This window comes from Dermochelys coriacea, chromosome 14, assembly GCF_009764565.3.
Source record: "Dermochelys coriacea isolate rDerCor1 chromosome 14, rDerCor1.pri.v4, whole genome shotgun sequence".
Classification (NCBI taxonomy): Eukaryota; Metazoa; Chordata; order Testudines; family Dermochelyidae; genus Dermochelys; species Dermochelys coriacea.
In genome coordinates this window covers 39061483-39075995 of record NC_050081.1, presented here as the reverse complement: position 1 = coordinate 39075995, position 14513 = coordinate 39061483, and the positions used below count along the sequence as shown (strand labels likewise).

At 67.6% G+C, this 14513-nt stretch overlaps 2 protein-coding genes across 2 annotated transcripts in view; both read right to left on the bottom strand.

Moving 5' to 3' along the window:
• Positions 1 to 333: 333 nt before the first annotated feature.
• LOC119842596 (proteasome subunit beta type-7-like) lies at positions 334 to 10636 on the bottom strand. The gene is made up of 9 exons (XM_038370968.2): positions 10622 to 10636; positions 3611 to 3756; positions 2953 to 3046; positions 2480 to 2577; positions 2085 to 2225; positions 1553 to 1668; positions 1319 to 1377; positions 782 to 933; positions 334 to 513 (listed from the first exon to the last, which is right to left on the bottom strand). The coding sequence occupies exons 2-9, from the start codon at positions 3670 to 3672 to the stop codon at positions 402 to 404; spliced, it is 834 nt and encodes a 277-aa protein (XP_038226896.1). The 5' UTR covers positions 3673 to 3756; positions 10622 to 10636; the 3' UTR covers positions 334 to 401.
• Positions 5938 to 14513, bottom strand: part of LOC119842678 (complement C4-like) — a 24775-nt gene continuing 16199 nt past the window's right edge. The window contains exons 27-41 of the mRNA XM_038371071.2: positions 13214 to 13354; positions 12901 to 13069; positions 12227 to 12411; positions 11867 to 12025; positions 11559 to 11618; positions 11002 to 11095; positions 10611 to 10773; positions 10167 to 10257; positions 9752 to 9826; positions 8242 to 8344; positions 7966 to 8055; positions 7756 to 7848; positions 6755 to 6838; positions 6368 to 6500; positions 5938 to 6201 (exon numbers count right to left, since the gene is read on the bottom strand). Of these exons, the coding sequence (XP_038226999.1) occupies positions 6060 to 6201; positions 6368 to 6500; positions 6755 to 6838; positions 7756 to 7848; positions 7966 to 8055; positions 8242 to 8344; positions 9752 to 9826; positions 10167 to 10257; positions 10611 to 10773; positions 11002 to 11095; positions 11559 to 11618; positions 11867 to 12025; positions 12227 to 12411; positions 12901 to 13069; positions 13214 to 13354 (1782 nt within the window). The 3' untranslated portion in view covers positions 5938 to 6059. The remainder of the gene's footprint in view (positions 6202 to 6367; positions 6501 to 6754; positions 6839 to 7755; positions 7849 to 7965; positions 8056 to 8241; positions 8345 to 9751; positions 9827 to 10166; positions 10258 to 10610; positions 10774 to 11001; positions 11096 to 11558; positions 11619 to 11866; positions 12026 to 12226; positions 12412 to 12900; positions 13070 to 13213; positions 13355 to 14513) is intronic.

Genomic DNA, 14513 nt, shown 5'->3' with positions numbered 1-14513 from the left:
CCCCGGCCTCCCGGGTCCCCGCCCCGCCTGCCCCCAACCCCCCTCCCGGCCTCCCGGGTCCCCGCCCCGTCTGCCCCCAACCCCCTCCCGGCCTCCCGGGTCCCCGCCCCGGCTGCCCGCAACCCCGCCTCTGCCCTCCCGGCCTCCCGGGTCCCCGCCCCGCCTGCCCCCAACCCCGCCCCCGGCCTCCCGGGTCCCCGCCCCGTCTGCCCCCAACCCCCCTCCCGGGTCCCCGCCCCGCCTGCCCCCAACCCCCCCCCGGCCTCCCGGGTCCCCGTCCCGCCCCACGGGGTCCAATCAGAGCCCAGAGACCCGCCGAGCTCAGCGGCTTTATTGGGGGGGGGCGGGAGGTTCCGTGCCTGGGGGGGCGGGTCCTCGGGGCCCCCCCGCGCCGGCCGCGCTCAGTCGACGTCCATCGCGGTCACCGTCTCGTCCAGCAGCTGGAGCCGCAGGGGGGCGACGGCTTCGCTCAGCACCGCCGAGGTGCCGGCCCGGTACCGGTACCGGCCCTGCCTGCGGGGGGGGGGGCGAGTCAGCCATCGCCCGGCCCGGCCCCCGCACCAGCCCCCCAACTCCCCCCCTCTGCCCCCCCGGCCTCCCGGGTCCCCGCCCCGCCTGCCCCCAACCCCCCTCCCGGCCTCCCGGGTCCCCGCCCCGCCTGCCCCCAACCCCCCCCCCCCCGGCCTCCCGGGTCCCCGCCCCGTCTGCCCCCAACCCCTCCCCGGCCCCCGGCCTCCCGGGTCCCCCCCGTCCCCCCCTTGGTGATGACAAGGGTTCTCACCTCTGCCCACGGGGGATGGGGGTGCGGAAGGGGCGCAGGGTCTGGGCCCCCCCCTGGGTGATGACACACAGATCCACGTTGCTCCCCGAGCCCAGGTCACTCAGCACCCCGGCCGTGATGGCGTCGGCCAGGAGCTCCTGGGCCTCCACCAGCTGGGGGGAGAGAGGGGTGAGCCCGCCGCCCCGGACGCCTGGCTCCCTGCCAGGAGCCTTGCCCCACACACCCCGTCCGGACGTCTGGGTCTTTGCCCTGCCCCCACACACCCCATCCGGACACCTGGGTCCTTGCCCTGCCCCCACACACCCTTCCAGACACCTGGGTCCTCGATCCACTCCCACACACCTTGCCTGGACTCCTGGGTCCTTGTCCCACCCCCACGCACCCCGCCCGGACGCCTGGGTCCCCACCCCCACATCCTCTGTCTGGGTCCTGGCCCTGCCCCCACCCACCACCACATCCTCTGCCCAGATGCCTGAGTCCTGGCCCTGCCCCACACCCACCCCACCCGGACACCTGGATCCCTGAGGCCCCCCTCACCTCCATGTCTGGTTTGAACCGATCCTCAAGAACTGCAATGGCCGCTGCAGCCCCAGAGCCTGGGCGGGGGGAGGGAGAGGGGTCAGAGCCAGCCCCACAGACTCTCCTGTAGACACCCGCAGCCCCTCCGCTGCCCCAACCCACACAACGCAGCGCCTCCCCTGGTCCTCCCCCACAGACACCTGCCCCTCGCTCCAAAGAGGCCATCCCACCCCCCGCAGCCCCCCCACTCACCCATGGAGGTGAAGGGCAGTTTGCTGGTGGAGCCGTGGGGGTGGACACTGTACAGGTGGGGCCTGGTGGAGTCGACACCCCCCAGAATCAGCGACGCCCCGATGTGACCCTGGTACCTGGGGTGGGGAGGGGACAGGGTCAGAACCTGTGACATCACCCCCACCCCAGTGACATCACACCTGAGCCTGTGAGGTCACAGCCACACTGTCCCTAGCCCTTGCTGAGTTACACCACAATGCCCCACCCCAGGCTGTGATGTCACGCCACGATGCCCCGCCCCATGGGCTGAGGTCACACAGCAATGCCCCGCCCCATGCGATTATGTCAGACTGTGATGTCACGCCGCAATGCCCCGCCCCATGCGCTGATGTCACACTGTGATGTCACACCGCAATGCCCCGCCCCATGTGCTGATGTCACGCTGTGATGTAACACCGCAATGCCCTGCCTCGTGCTGATGTCACGCTGTGATGTCACGCTGCAACGCCCCGCCCCATGCGCTGATGTCACGCCGCGGTGCCCCGCCCCTCACCGGAACAGCATCTGCTTGAGGAAGCGGCAGGCGGTGGCAACCCGGGGTGGCCGGCCGGTGGCCAGCGAATGCAGCTCCATGTTGGACGAAAGCAGCTGGGTCGTCACCTTGGCATCAGCTGCCACCCCCGCCCCACAGCAACTGGGGGGAGAGAGACAGGGCAGCGGGTCGGGAGTCAGGGGCACCGGCAGAGCTGGGGGGGGCAGGGCCGGGCTGGCAGGGGGCTGTGGGTCAGGAGTCGGGCACCGGCAGAGCTTGGGGGGCAGGGCCAGGCTGGCAGGGGGCCGCGGGTTGGGAGTGAGGGGCACGGCAGGGCTGAGGGGGGCAGGGCCAGGCTGGCAGGGGGCTGTGGGTCGGGAGTGAGGGGCACGGGGGGGTACTCGGGGGTCACTCACTAGATGTTGGGTGAGATGTAATGGATTTTCTCACAGTTCTTGTCAGCTACAACCATGTCGTCAGTGGCGCGAGTGTCGGCCCCGAGAATTATCCCCTCCTGTGGGGAGATATGGGGCAGGTCAGCGACCCATAGCCAGACTCACAACTGCCCCCAGCTCCAAACCTCCCCTTGGGACAGGCTTCCAGCCCCACACCCCCACCTGGGACAGACCCCCAATATCAAATACCTGACCCCCCCAACACAGTCCCTCACCTGCCCCAGCCCCACACCCTGCCCTTGCATAGACCCCCCCCCAGCCCCGCACCTCCCCTTTGCACACGCCCCCAGCTCCGTGGCCCCAACCTCTCCTGCCACCATCATGCAGCCCCAGCTCATGACATGTACCCAAACCGGCCCCCATCCCTGCCCCGCAACCCTCTGCCCCGGCACAGATCCCCCCCACTCCCAGCCCCCGCCCCCCCATCCCATCACCTTGTAGATGAGGCCAGCGATGGTCGTTCCTGTTTTCCTGGCCTTGGGGGGCAGGAAACCCTGGGGGCCCCCAGCCTTCGCCAAAGCTGCATTCCTGGGTGGGGTAAGCAGGCACCGTTGCGGGGGGGGCAGATGGGACATGGGGCCTTTCCCCGCCAGGGGGGTGCCGGCCCCAGGTGTGACCCATCCTGTGGCAGGCACGTGCACCCCTCAGGGTAATCCCAGCCCATCCTCCACTCCCATCGGCCCTTCCCCGTGGGCATCATTCCACCACAACCAACTTGGGGGGCAGGGCCGGGACAGCAGGGGGCTGCGGGGTGGGAGTGAGGGGCACTGGTAGAGCTGGGGGGGCAGGGCTGGGCTGGCAGGGGGCTGCGGGGTGGGAGTGAGGGGCACCGGTAGAGCTGGGGGGGCAGGGCTGGGCTGGCAGGGGGCTGCGGGGTGGGAGTGAGGGGCACCGGCAGAGCTGGGGGGCAGGGGGCAGATTTTGTGTTTCACTTTTGTTCTCCAATCTCAGGGTGTTGCTGGTTGAGGCTCTGGGGGTCGAGCCCTGTGTGGATGCGGGGGCACGACGGGGGGGGGGTCTGAGGAGGGACCCAGGTGTCCAGGGTGGGGGTGGGGGGAGTGTCTGTCTCTGCAAGGGGAGGGGGTGTCTCACCTCAGGCAGTTCTCGAAGGCGAAGCCCCCGTGTGGCTCCGGGGGGTGCTTGTCTCTGTCCATGTGGGGGCTGGGGCTGGGGGTCACTGGGAGGCCGGGCCCTGCTTGCCCCACGTCTTCCTGTGACTCCGTCGGCTTTGCTGGATCCTTTCACTTTCCCTTTGGGTCACATGGAGCTGGGCAGGGCCCACGCACCAGAGCCAGGATCCGCTCCACGCCCCCACTGGGCACCCCTCAGGCCCCACAGCGCCGCAGCCCGGCACCCCACACACCTCACATCCCCAGGCCCCACGGCGCCGCAGCCCGGCACCCCACACACCTCACACCCCCCAGGCCCCACGGCACCGCAACCCGGCACCCCACACACCTCACACCCCCCAGGCCCCACGGCACCACAGACCGGCACCCCACACACCCCCCAGGCCCCACGGTGCTGCACCCCACGGCCCGGCACCTGCCACCATCTATCCATCCCCGACACACAGGCCATGCCAAGCACCTGGCACCACATCCCGCACCCACAGCTACAATAGCCCCCCCCCACATACACACACACCCCGCACACAGGACAGCCTCTGTGGTCCCCACCCCCAACACAACCCTGTCGCCAGAGCACCCCGACCCCCCATGCACACGCCCCCCCAGCACACTCCACACAGCTCAACAACCGCACAACACACCCCAGAGTGACCCCCCAGTACAACACACAACACCCCCCAACCACCCACAGCGCAAGCTTCTAGAGAACCCAGGTGCCCGGGGGCCACAAACACACAAACCCCCTGAGATTGGGAAGGGGGGAGGAGGAGCCCAGGGCCCGGCTGGCAGGGGGCTGCGGGTCGGGAGCGAGGAGCCGGCGCTTGCAGTGACATCATCCTGATGACCTCACAATGCTGCCTAGCAATGACCTCACCGTGGGGGGCGGGGCCTGGGGGTCTCTCCCGAAGATGAAATGGGCTGGATGGACCCTGGTTTCCCTGCTTATGTCTCAGGTCCAGGGTGAGCGAAATCCGGGACACTCCCCTCCCCCATGGGGGGGCACTTCAGAAGGGTGAGGGCCTTATAGAGCCTGGGCTTCGGGCTCCTATTTGATAGTCTGATTATTATAGAACCCAGGCATCCGGGGCCCCATTGGATGGGGGGGTCTTTCCTACCTCCTGGGGGGCTGACACCTCTCCTGCCCCCCCCCAGGTCTCTGCTCCTGCCCACCTGAAGGTGTCGCCACCCCGAACAGCTGGGTCCCAGCTCTCTGCATCTGGCTGGCTCTGAACCTCTCGCTGCTCGGAGCCGTCGGGGTGGGGCTCACCCGCCGCAGAAAGGACCCAGGTATCCGAGGAGGGGAGGGGAGGGGGAGAAGTGGAGAAGACCCAGGTGTCCAGGGGAGAGATGTCACTGTCCCCAGGTCCCAGGTGTCCGGGAAGTCCCCCCCAAATCTGGAGCAGGGTGGGGTGAGGGGAAGGAGCTTTACTGAACTCAGGTGTCGGGGTGCCTGACGTCCCCTGTCCCCTGCTCTGTTGCAGGATCCACCCCAAAGTGATGCTCAGGGACTGGGCAGGGGCGCTCGCCCCAACCTCCTCAATCCCCCCCGGAATAAACAGGGAGCCAGACACTGAATGGGAGTCAATTGGGGGGGCAGAGGGAGGAGCAGGGGGGCTGAGGCAACAGCAGGTGGGGGAAATAGAGGGCTCCAGGGGGTGGGGGCAGCAAGGGGCACTGGGCGACAGGGGGGTGAGGAAGGGGTGAGGGAAACGGGCGCTGGGGGGGTGGGGGGAACAGGGGGTACTGGCAGTGATGGGGGACAGGGCAGAGGGTACTGGGTTCACCCCCCAATGGAGCTGATGCAGCAGTCGGGGGAAACATGTTTTATTCCAATCAGCTCCAGGAATGCTAATCTGGTTGGGGGCAGTTCCAGGCAGGCTGGGGGCGCAGCTCTAACCTGGGGGTCATTCCAGGAGTGGGGCGGTTCAGATCTGGGTTGGGGGCAGTTCCAGGTGGGCGGGGGTTGGTTCTGGGGTGGTTCCAGGCGGGTGGAGTGGTCCCGTGGCGGTTCCAGGCCAGCGGGGGCAGTTCTGGGGGCGGTTCCGGGGGCGGTTCCAGGCCAGCAGGGTCGGTCCGGGGGGCGGTTCCAGGTGGGTGGGGGCGGTCCTGGGGGCGGTTCCAGGCCAGTGGGGGTGGTTCCAGGCCGGTGGGGGTGGTCTGGGGGCGGTTCCAGGCGGACGGGGCGGTTCCAGGCCAGCGGGGGGCGGTCCGGGGGCGGTTCCAGGCTGGCGGGGGGCGGTCTGGGGGCGGTTCCAGGCCGGCGGGGGCGTTTCCAGGCCAGCAGGGGAGGTCCGGGGGCGGTTCCAGGCCGGCGGGGGGGCGGTCCGGGGTCGGTTCCAGGCCGGCGGGGGAGGTCCAGGGGCGGTTCCAGGCCGGCGGGGGCGGTCCCGGGGGTGGTCCCGAGCGGGCGCTCACACCTTGCAGCCGTGCTGCCCGTACCCCTCGGCGAAGGCCCGGAGCTGGGCGCACCAGTTCCGCTTGGCCGTGGCCAGACACTGCTTCGGGTCGGGCAGCTCCTCGATCCAGGTGGCCGCGTCCAGCAGGTACCGGTGGCTGGGGGGGCAGTGGGGCTCAGCAGAGGCCTGGACAACCCCACCCCTCTGCTGCCCCCCGCCCCACTGCCCCCCATGGAGCCCTCTCTGCCCCCCACCCTCCCGCACCCTCTGCCTCAGATACGTCCCCCCCCGTTCCTGCTCATGCCCTCCACCCCCGCACTCACCGGCCCTGGGGGTCCCGGGTCTCCCCGTCCTGCCCCATCAGCAGGTAGCGTTTGCCCGGCACCAGCCGGATCCGGCAGGAGCCCCGGACCAGGAACAAGCGGTTCTGCCCAGCTTTCAGCCCCACATCCTCCGCTGGGGGGGAATGGGGAGGTTAGATGAGGGGTCGCCCCGCTCCCTTCTTCCCCGGTGCACCCCAACCCCTCCCCCACCCTTCCCCCCACAATCCCCCTCCCCTATCTCACTCCCCCTCCCTCCACAATTCCCCCTCCCCCAACTCACTCCCCCATCCCCCCAGCTCATCCCCCCTACCTTCCCCCCACAATCCCCCCTCCTCTCAGCTCACTCCCCCTCCCCCAGCTCACTCCCATGCCCCACACCCCACTCACTGAACTGCAGGGCCTCCAGGATCTCGGCCTCATAGGCCCGGAAGCCGCTCAGCTCCTCCAGCCGCTGGACCCGAACCTCATACGCTGGGAGAAGGGGTGGGGGTCAGCGTGGGGAGGGGTCACAGAGCCCCTCCCCAATCCTGTACTGCACCCTGAGGCTGCTCGGAGGGTTGTGGGGGGCTGTGGGTCAGGGTCTGTGGGGTGAGGGGGGCTGAGACCAAGTGGGAATTTTTCATAGTATTTTGCATGAACATGGTGTGTGCCTCAGTTTCCTCACGTGCTTCATGTTTCACAGGGTGGGGGAACGGGGGTTTCCTATGGGCTGGGGGCAGTCAACCCCAGACTTTCCCAAAAGTCGGAGCTTGGCCAAAGGCCAGGGTAGGAGGCCGGGCTGACACCGAGGTGGGGGGAAGGAGGGGCCACTGGGGACTTGGGGGTCGAGCCAGGTCTGTGGGGCTGACCCACACCGCTGCTGCTCCCTGCACTCGAAACTAACAGAGGAGTTTCTATGCTGCGGACCAACCTGCATGTTCCCTGCAGGGGCTGGGAAGTTGTGGGGGAGTGTGGGGTGGGAGATCTTGGATGGGACTGTGGGGTGGAGGGGTGAAGTTGTGGGGGGCCATGGCCTGGGAGATCTGGGACAGGGCTGTGGGGTTGCGGGGGGGTGGAGGGCAGTGGGAGGCCATGGGGCAGGGGTATGGGGTTTGGGGGGCTATGGATTAGGGTTGTGGGGTTGCAGGGGGCCGTGGGGTGTGAAGTTGTGGGGGGCCATAGGGTTTGGGGGGCTGTGGGGCAGGATTGTGGGGTTTGGGGGGCCATGGGCTAGGGTTGTGGGGTTGCAGGAGGCCGTGGGGTGTGAAGTTGTGGGGGGCCATGGGGTTTGGGGGGCTGTGGGGTTGCAGGGGGCCATGGGTTGTGAAGTTGTGGGGGGCGATGGGGCAGGGCTGTGGGAGGTCCGTGGGGCTATGGGGGGCCGTGGGGCAGGGCTGTGGGGGCCGTACCATACTGCACCCGGGGGCTGTAGCAGGCGAACTCCGTCCGACTGGCCTCCGTCACCTGGTCCTTCAGGGTCCGCCTCAGCTGTGGGCAGGCGCCTGCGGGGGAGATGGGTCAGGACGCCTCGGGGAGAGGAGTGGGGTCCAGTGGGTAGAGCAGGGGGGCGGGGAGCCCGGATGCCTGGGTTCCCTCCCAGGGGTCGGGCGGGGTCTCACCTTCGGCGCACTGGCAGACCTCCTGGGAGCAGAGGGCGGAGACGAACCTGCTCCAGGCCGGGGCCGTGTAGAAGATGCTGCACTGCTGGCCTGGGGGGAGAGGTGGGGGGTGAGGGGCCAGTGGGGGGGGCTGGAGCCCCACTACCCCGCATGTGCCCCCTTCCCCACTCCACTCCCATGTATCCCATGTGACCCCTCCTGCCCCCCACTCCCTACCCCCCATCCTGACCCCCAACTCCTCCCCCTACCCTCACACAAACCCCCCCATCTCCCCACCTGGCTCGTAGAAGTCATAGAGGCTGGCGCTGGCCGGCTGGAGCAGGCCCACGGGCACTGTCTGGACTGCCCGGAACCCCACACAGTCCCGCTCCTGGGGGACCTGGGGGGGCGGGATGGGGGTCAGACACCGGGAGAGACCCTCTCCCCCTCAACCCCCCCACTGCAACGACAGCACCCCAGGGGGCCCCTCCCTCCTGTCCCCCATCACTGCTCAGCCCCCCAACCCTCCCCACTACAACCACAGAACCCCAGGGGGCCCCTCCCTCCTTTCCCTCAACACCACTCAGCCCCCCACCCCCCCACTGCAACCACATACCCCAGGGGGCCCCTCCCTCCTGTCCCCCAACACCACTCAGCCCCCCACCCCCCCCACTGCAACCACATACCCCAGGGGGCCCCTCCCTCCTGTCCCCCAACACCACTCAGCCCCCCACCCCCCACTGCAACCACATACCCCAGGGGGCCCCTCCCTCCTGTCCCCCAACACCACTCAGCCCCCCACCCCCCCACTGCAACCACATACCCCAGGGGGCCCCTCCCTCCTGTCCCCCAACACCACTCAGCCTCCCACCCCCCCCACTGCAACCACATACCCCAGGGGGCCCCTCCCTCCTTTCCCTCAACACCACTCAGCCCCCCACCCCCCCACTGCAACCACATACCCCAGGGGGCCCCTCCCTCCTGTCCCCCAACACCACTCAACCCCCCACCCCCCACTGCAACCACATACCCCAGGGGGCCCCTCCCTCCTTTCCCTCAACACCACTCAACCCCCCACCCCCCCACTGCAACCACATACCCCAGGGGGCCCCTCCCTCCTGTCCCCCAACACCACTCAACCCCCCACCCCCCCACTGCAACCACATACCCCAGGGGGCCCCTCCCTCCTTTCCCTCAACACCACTCAACCCCCCACCCCCCCCACTGCAACCACATACCCCAGGGGGCCCCTCCCTCCTGCCCCCCATCACCACTCAGCCCCCCCAACCCCCCCACTGCAACCACAGCACCCCAGGGGCCCCTCCCTCCTGTCCCCCATCACCGCTCAGCCCCCCAGCCCCCCCCCACTGCAACCACAGCCCCCTAGGGGGCCCCTCCCTCCTGTCCCCATCACCGTTCAGCCCCACAGCCCCCCTCACTGCAACCACAGCCCCCTAGGGGGCCCCTTCCTCCTGTCCCCCATCACCGTTCAGCCCCCCAACCCCCCCACTGCAACCACAGCAACCCAGGGGCCCCTCCCTCCTGTCCCCCATCACCGCTCAGCCCCCCAGCCCCCCCCACTGCAACCACAGCCCCCTAGGGGGCCCCTCCCTCCTGTCCCCATCACCGTTCAGCCCCACAGCCCCCCTCACTGCAACCACAGCCCCCTAGGGGGCCCCTCCCTCCTGTCCCCATCACCGTTCAGCCCCACAGCCCCCCTCACTGCAACCACAGCCCCCTAGGGGGCCCCTTCCTCCTGTCCCCCATCACCGTTCAGCCCCCCATACCCCTCCCTGCCCCCTCTCACCGTCTCGAAGTAGAGCAGGAGTCTCTGTCCCTGGACTTCGTAGTGGCTGATGTAGCGATCGGCCAGGTCCTTCAGCTGGGGGGGGCGAGGGGATTACACACGTCTGACACGGCCCCCCAGAAACCCCTCCCAGCCCTGCCCCCACACAGACACCCAGCCCCTCCCCCCCACAGCCCCTCCCCCACCCAGACACACAGCCCCACATCCCCTCCCCCTACACAGCCACTCACAGCCCCTCTCCCCCCCACCCCACTGAGACACGGCCTCCTCTAGGGAGAGGGGTAGGGCGCCCCTATGGGGGGAGATGGTGCATGAGTGTCTGAAGGTGGCATCAGGCAGGTGAGAGGAGGAAGGGAGGGAGGGAGGCCAAGGTGGGGGGATGGATGGGGGAGTGGGGGGATCAGGGGCCCCCAACCTTGTCGAGGTCGTCCATGTGGGGCTGGAAGCCGCTCAGCAGGGTGATGTCGGCAATAGCCATGCCAGAGAGACGGGAGCCCGGCTGCTTCCTGCGGGGGAGGGGACACCGTAAGAATGGGGGTACACCAGGAAGTCCCACCCTCCGTGTCAGTGTGATATTGCAGGAAGTTCCACCCTTATAGCACATGGACATACAGGAAGTTCCGCCACAAACGGAAAGGAGGTTAAGGCAAAAAGTCCTGCCCCCACATGGATACATCAGTCCCGCCCCATAAGAGTTAAGATATGACCCCTTAGAATGAAGCTAAGACAGGAAGTCCTGCCCCTCATAGCACATGGACAACAGGAAGTCCCACCCCTTAGAATGAAGCTAAGACAGGAAGTCCTGCCCCCATAGCACATGGACAAAAGGAAGTCCCGCCCCCCAGCAGAATTGGCGCACCAGATGCAGACGGAATAGGCCACGTCCTTGTCACGCTTGCTGGGGTCGGCTGCCTCCCTGCGGCGCCGGCGCCGGGCGTCGAACCAGTGGATGGGGTGAAGCGGGGCCTCGGCTGCGGGGGCCTCCCCCCCGTAGTCGTAGTCGTAGTCATCCTCCTCGTCCACTGCGGGGCACAAACCACAGCATCAGCCCAGGAAATGGGGGGCCGGCCCTTTAAAAAGCGTGGCCTAAACGCTATGATGTCACGGAGGAGGCGGGGCCTCGCTGCAGCACGGGAAGCTCCGCCCCTCCACGCCAATGGGGAAATTAAAAGGCCTAAGGAGCAGGCCATGGCTGGAGGGGCGGAGCCTCGGGCGCCCCGTAAACCCGTCCCGCGCTGGTGGGGACTCACCCTCGAAGCGCACGTCCCCGCTGACCGTCACCTCCAGCCCCAGGCTCTGGCAGGAGCCATTGTGCAGCTCCAGCACGTTGTACAGCTTCAGCACCTGGGCAAAGGCAGGCAGCCAGGAGAACCCAGGAGTCCGGGCTTCCAGCCCCTCCCCCACCCGCTCTAACCACCCACCCCCACTCCCCTCCCAGAGCCAGGGAGAGAACCCAGGAGTCCGGGCTTCCAGCCCCTCCCCCACCCGCTCTAACCACCCACCCCCACTCCCCTCCCAGAGCCAGGGAGAGAACCCAGGAGTCCGGGCTTCCAGCCCCTCCCCCACCCACTCTAACCACCCGCCCCCACTCCCCTCCCAGAGCAAGGGAGAGAACCCAGGAGTCCTGGCTCCCAGCCCCCCTGCTCTAACCACTAGGCCCCACCCCCCTCCCAGAGCTGAGAGAGAACCCAGGAGTCCTGGCTCCCAGCCCCCCCCCCCCGCTCTAATCCACCAGACCCCACTGCCCTCCCTGAGCCAGGCAGAGAACCAGGTGCCCTGACCCCGCCCCCAGGCCTGTGTTACTCACAGTCAGGGTCCCCTTTCCTTTCCCTTCCACCTTCACTCGGAGGTTGTCGCCCAAGGAGAACTGAGGGGAAAAAATGGGGGGGTCAAATAAAATGGTAAAAACAGGGGCAACACTGGGGAGTTATTAAACCACCTCTCAGCCCATGGGCTGGGAGAAATCAGGGGACATGGAATGGGGTGGGGACTGGCTGGCTCAGGGGGGCAGGGAATGGGGCACGGGGCCTGTCCCCTCAAGGGGGCACCAGCTCCCCTCTGGCCCCAGGGCAGGGACTGGCTGGCTCGGGACGGGGGGCATCTGGGTTCATTCACCTGCAGTTCTTCCTGGATGTGGTTCTGGGATTGGTCCAGGGTGACTTTCTTGGTGCCTGATTTGCCTGGGCTGGAGAAAGTTAAATCCAGTGTGTTCCCTTCCGGGGTGTAGGTGTTGATCCAGTACTGGGAGAGGGCATCCAGTGCCACCACCGTGTCCTGCAAACAGCCGGCCATGGGACCCAGGAGTCCTGGCTCCCAGCCTCCCCCTGCTCTAACCCACCAGCCCCCCTCCCCTCCCAGAGCCAAGGAGAGAACCCAGGCGTCCTGGCTCCCAGACCCATCCACCCCCCGCTCTAACCCACCAGACCCCACTCCCCTCCCAGAGCTGGGATAAAACCCAGGAGTCCTGGCCAGGACCTGAGTGGATTTGAAGCCGCCACCATAGTTCCTCTGCTCCATCAGCCACCGGGCGACCTTCTTGGCGCTTGAGAGGTCATTGCGCAGCACGAAATGCAGAAGCCCGTAGGCCGTGGCCTCGACTGAGATGGCCGAAGCGGAGGTGGTCCCACCCTGCTCCACTGCCCAAAACATCATGGTCCCCTCTGGGGGGGGAGAGAGACCCAGCTTGAATACACCATCCTTGGGGGTTGCAGTACCGCCCGCCGCTGCTGGGGGGAGCTGGGGGGCTGCAGTATCGCCCGCCGCCACAGGGGGGAGCTGGGGGGCTGCAGTATCGACCGCTGCCGCTGGGGGGTTGCAGTATCGCCCGCCGCCGCTGGGGGGCTGCAGTATCGCCCGCCGCCGCTGGGGGGAGCTGGGGGGCTGCAGTACCACCCGCCGCCACTGGGGGGATGGTGTCGCTGTGACACATTCTGGAGGTGCAGAGGAAGGGTTTCTATGGGGCTCACTCAGATCCCCCCAAGGGCAGAGTAAAGGGGCTTCCTCCAGTTTGGGAGGCAGGGAGGGGGCACAGGCTGCAGCAGGGTGGCTGGGGGGGCAGAGGCTGAAGCAGGGGGGCTGGGGAGAAACAGGATGCAGCGGGGGGCTGGGGGGCACAGGGGGGGGCATAGGCTGCAGCCAGCAGGACGCACCCGTGTCCTGCAGGGCGAGCGCCCGGAGCCGCTGGTCCGCAGCCTCGATGGCCGCCCCGTCGTCGGAGGCCAGGGACAGGGCGTAGGCCGTGATGGCGGCTGGGTAAGGGGCCAGCCCCTGCTCCGGCGCTGCCGACAGGTACCGTGTGGCCCGGGACAGGCTGCTTTTCTGCGGGGGGGGGAGATCAACAATCAGACAGACCCCCCCCAGCCCCCTGAGTCCCCCCCACTTCCCCATTTCCCTCATAACCCCCCAGCCTGCCCCCCATCTCCACCCATGTGCTCCCCCTGGCTCCCCCCCAGACCCCCGTACCACGCGTGCCCGCTGCTCCTCCTTCTCTGTCTTCAGCTCTGGGTCGGCTTCTTGCCCCTCGTACACCCCCAGTGCCTGCTTCAGGGCCACCACCACAAACGCCGTGAGCGAGATGCCCCCCTGGTGCCCCCCAACGCCACCCTGGGGGGTGAGAGAATGGGGATGAGCGTGCGAGGTGAACGTACGAGGGATGCCCTGCGGGCACCAAAGGATGTTGGTAGCAGTGAGTTCCACATGTGCATGGCCTGGTGTCTTAGTGACATCACCTCTCCCCCCACTACCATGGGCCCTGGGGATTGGGGGGGCGATGGGGGAGGGGAACCACAGGTACGGCTGTGCGCTGAGTGTGCAGGAGTCAGGGCACAGATCTAAGTGTGAAAACCGGAGTGTGCCAGGCAGGGAGGGGCGTGGGCCAACCTGAGTGCAGGCTGCGAGCGTGCCAGGCACAAGTAGGAGCATGGAGCTGGGAGAGGACCACGTCTAGACACTCCTGGTGAGGGTGCAAATCTGAGCACGCCTGGCCAGAGGGGGCGCACAGCTCAGTGCCGGGGCAGTGAACATGCCGCTGGGAGGGTGCCCGTCGGGGCACGAGGTGTGCGTACAAATCCACATGTGCATGGCATGAGGGGCAACAGGCTTGGAGTGTGTGCAAGCAGTGTGTGCACAAAGCGTGAGTGTGCAAATCTGAGCCCATGAGCACTGCGTGGTGGGGGGGAGCCAAGGGGCATGTTGGGGCGTGCAAGGTCGGAGGGGAGCACTCAGAGCGGAGCATGCGAGTCACAAGTGGTCGTGGAGCAAGGCTGTGTGGATGTGCAGGCGGAGCTCAGGGTGTGAGCGTAAGTCTGGGGTACTGCTGTGAGTGTGTGACCTGCTGGGTTAGCGTGCAAATGGGAGTGCAAATACTTGTGCAAATGGTGGGCTGTGTGTTGGTATGACTCCAGCAGGGCCCCGAGCCCAGGGTCTAACCCGTGTGTGCAAAAAGAGCACTCTGGATGTTGCACACCAGGGCAGTGAGTGTGCATGGATGAGATTGCAACGTGACAGTGAGTGTGTGACATTGTGAGTGTACGATCGTCTGTCACTGACGGGTGCAGGGCCAGAGAGGGTTCATGAGCTCCCCGGCCGAGCGGAGCCAGGCCCGGACTGTAGAGATGGGTTCGGAAGAGATGGGGCCGAACCCAGGTGCGAAATGCGGTCCCCTTGGGAGGGAAGAGGGGCTGCGTGCTGGGGCTTGTGACGTCAGCAAACGAGGTCGTCTCTGGCCGTGGTTTGATCCAAAGATCAAAAAAGGGGGATTCGT

What these genes read in the sequence shown, in the direction of transcription:
- LOC119842596 (XM_038370968.2), bottom strand. Translation starts at nt 3,672, where the DNA reads ATGGACAGAGACAAGCACCCCCCGGAGCCACACGGGGGCTTCGCCTTC. An exon ending in GCCTTCGAGAACTGCCTGAG is followed by an intron (nt 3,047 to 3,610) that starts GTGAGACACCCC and finishes TACCCCACCCAG; the next exon opens with GAATGCAGCTTTGGCGAAGG. An exon ending in CTCAAGCAGATGCTGTTCCG is followed by an intron (nt 1,669 to 2,084) that starts GTGAGGGGCGGG and finishes TCCCCACCCCAG; the next exon opens with GTACCAGGGTCACATCGGGG.